The following is a 3,482-nucleotide window of genomic DNA, read 5'->3' as shown; positions in this document are numbered from 1 at the left end:
TTAAACCTAACGAATACGAAATTACGTAACCGTAACGTTACCGTACTAGATAGATACTAACCTAACGTTGTCGTAACGTTGTACATTGCTGTTATGTTAAATTTATATTAAAGTTTTCTTCATTACCCATTCAAGCCGTCTCCAACCATTATTAGTCTCAAAGAAGACATAGATTCGAAACTCACTCCCGCTTAATTTTATTTATGAAGTTCACAATCCTACGAAGAAAAATTCTGATATCAACAGGTTGATTATAGTATTAGAATATTCTAAATATTATACCCTCACCTGTCAAACTCCTTATTGTCAGCCTCACAGCGCTCGTCCTTCATCTGTTTCCATGATTTTCCGTGTCGACACGTCGTCACTAAGATTATGTCTTTATTATTGTGCACGTGATACAGGGAATTCCTAGTCTCGGAACCAATACCGTGCACATAGCGTTTACCTTTAAACACTAATGTATATCTTTTACTCACAGGAAAATTATTTGAAGTTAAAGTGCCACGTTCGCCACCTTTCTTGGGGTGGTTTTTCGGGAACAGTGGAATGGATATATCAAACTGTGGCCTAAATTTTGACAACGAAAAACTTGCTTTTGCTATCAAAGCTTGCCCTACATGGAAACCCAAGTCTTCGGCATAGTCAGGCCACGTACCGGAGTAAAGGTTAAATATTAAATGGTTCTTACCATCGTTCCAATATTTAGCTTGTTGACTCAATTTTATCTGCATGTTTTTCACATAGTCCGGACTAAGATGGTCTCTGTCCAGCGTGTCCAATGAAAGTATAAATAAACAAGCTTGACTAGGATCGTCAGTATAGAACCTGGATTCTTGAATAACATTTAAAATATTTTGGTAAACGGGTGATATCCTGTCCTGAATGGGATAAACATAAACTTTAAAGTCACCCACACATCTAGAAAAATCAAAGCATGTGTCCATATAGCACGTGACTGAGTCTGTACTCAGGCTCCTTTCTTTCCTGCTGAGACGCGGGGAATAGACAAGGTCTTTCTCCCTGTATGACTCCAAGATATCCAAATAGCCAAGTCTATCTTTCTTGTGCGTTATTCCGTTAACTTTACTCTCGCCGCTTTCCCACAACCGATACCCTCCGAAATAACATAGTATGAGAAAGGCGCAGCTAAATAAAACTAATAGATAACGCTTTTTAGCCTTCATGGAACAAATAGACCGTTACTTTGTTGTGTCACATATTACCGACTTTCAACTAACAACTTCTACCACCTATCCAACACTACAGCCGCTAGCATGCAGCTATACTGCTATAACTCTAGTTACTAGTGTCACCATCTTAACCGCTGTGCATGCGTAGAACCTTCACGCGTCTTCAGACAAGTCCACAATCTAAATAGGGGTTATGAAGCACTTGATAAGTTATTGGTTGATTAACTTTAACTCCTATCGTTTCAAAACATATTTCAAAAAATATTTCATATGATAAATTCTAGAAAGAATTTTACTGTACAAAATGAAAAAATGAATGTATTAATTTTATATATTTTACATATAAAGCAATTTTACAAACAGTTTAGTCACATCCGGTATGGTCTAGTGGTTAGGATACCTGGCTCTCACCCAGGAGGCTCGGGTTCGATTCCCGGTACCGGAAAATTTAATTTTATGAAATTTAACAATGTGTAATGTTACAGAAGGTTTATAAAAAGAAACATGTAGTTTAAACCGCATAGGTGACAAAGATATCAAAATTAAATAATAAGTTGGACAATCGCCAATTTTTATAGTATTTTTATTTAAAAACGTTTCGAGCTACCTCTCTCTCTTCGTCAGATCGTACAAAGGCGCATTCGATTGAAGGGCCAGGGGTTAAAATTGCTCTTAATTTTGTTTTTACATATTAGTATCAAGATTTTGTTCTATAAAATACAGTCTTTCATAATAATAACAGAGCCGTAGCCTGATTTTCGCCTACAGAAAAACTAATAATAATTAAATGAAAAAAAAATTAACGTAGACAAAAGTCCGAGTATAATTCTACATATTAATTTACTAGAACAAACTATCATTAGGCTTATGTACTTGTAACAGGCCAATCTAGCAATCCCATATTGTTGTAAGCTATATTTATAAAACAAACAACATATAAAACAATCTTAGGAAAGTCTAATATATCCGGTACTGTCTAGAGGTTAGGATACCATGCTCTGTTTTGTTTGTTTGTTTTTAATTTCGCGCAAAGCTACACGAGGGCTATCTGCCTAGCCGTCCCTAATTTAGCAGTGTAAGACTAGAGGGAAGGCACCACCCACCAACGAATAGTGGGATTGACAGTCACATTATCACGCTCCCACGGCTGAAAGGGCGAGCATGTTTGGTGGGACGGGGATTTGAACCCCCAACCCCCAGATTGCGAGTTGAGCGCTCTAACCACCTGGCCATGCCGGGCCACCAGGTTCTGAACGCTCGGGTTCGATTTCCGGTACCTTAAAATGTAAATCTTCAGAAATTATAACCGACATATTGTTGTTAGCTACATTTTCATTGTTAGATTTTGATATAGGGCGCGTAACGTTAAGATCGAGTAAGTTCAAAAAAAATATTACTACAATGTTCGCGAACGTTAACGATCAGGAATCTTTGTGAAGTATTTAGAATACATTATAAATACGAGAATCAGCGAAGAATTTCTAGTTTTTAGTGACTGAGAAGTTATTGAGTAGTGGTTGAGAATCCATTGAAGTATTCAGTGTGAAAAAAATCGAGAGAAATTGATCGAATGAAATTAACCAATCGTGTAAATTTCCTTCAAATATTATTGTTATATTATGCCTACATTTAGTTACGGAGTTTATGCTGAAAAGTTTATTTTTGATATTAAGCCTACAACTTACAAGTAAACGTGGATATAAAATGTGATATATAATAAGAAGAAATAAACGAATTGGTTATTGTTATGTGAACTATGTTTGGCTTTCAGTTTTATAGGACCGGATTCTTTACAGTGGGTGTCTGTGACTTGTTGGCGATAAATGTAAACAATAAACGGACAGCATACAATCCACTTGTTTTAAAATAATATATTCAAAACATGTCAAACGTATGTACAAAAATTCGTTACACTAGTAGTTATCACAGTTGTATGTAACACTCTAAATAATTCTCTTTTTTTTGTCAAAAGTCCACACATGCGAGTCCAGTTACTTTAAAACCCAATCGACAAAACATTTATGTCTCCATACCTTTGTTAACTGTGAAACTTACTTTAAATATCGCCCGTTACAGCTAAACTAACAATCACGTAGTCTAACTTCACTTTCACCAACTTAATGTTTTCTGACTTAACTTCCTTACACTCACTTGATTACTGATATATATATATATATATATATATACCACCGATTTTCCGCACCCTTTGTTCCAGAGCCTTGCCGGATTATCCGTTTTGCCGGACCAAGTTTGTTTGCTTATAATTAAGCACAAAGCTACACAATGGGC

The 3,482-nt window shown here is 36.0% G+C and overlaps 1 protein-coding gene and 1 non-coding gene across 2 annotated transcripts; one reads left to right on the top strand and one right to left on the bottom strand.

Moving 5' to 3' along the window:
• Nucleotides 1-282: 282 nt before the first annotated feature.
• LOC106472240 (exostosin-1-like) lies at nt 283-1,277 on the bottom strand. Its single transcript, XM_013932869.2, has one exon. The coding sequence runs from the start codon at nt 1,185-1,187 to the stop codon at nt 285-287; it is 903 nt and encodes a 300-aa protein (XP_013788323.1). The 5' UTR covers nt 1,188-1,277; the 3' UTR covers nt 283-284.
• A 289-nt stretch (nt 1,278-1,566) lies between these two features.
• On the top strand, nt 1,567-1,638 carry Trnae-cuc. The gene has a single exon. It is a non-coding gene; the product is annotated as a tRNA-Glu (tRNA).
• The last annotated feature ends 1,844 nt before the right edge of the window (nt 1,639-3,482 follow it).

Source organism: Limulus polyphemus, unplaced genomic scaffold (genome assembly GCF_000517525.1).
Source record: "Limulus polyphemus unplaced genomic scaffold, Limulus_polyphemus-2.1.2 Scaffold5185, whole genome shotgun sequence".
Lineage (NCBI taxonomy): Eukaryota > Metazoa > Arthropoda > Merostomata > Xiphosura > Limulidae > Limulus > Limulus polyphemus.
This window is presented reverse-complemented; position numbering and strand designations above follow the sequence as displayed.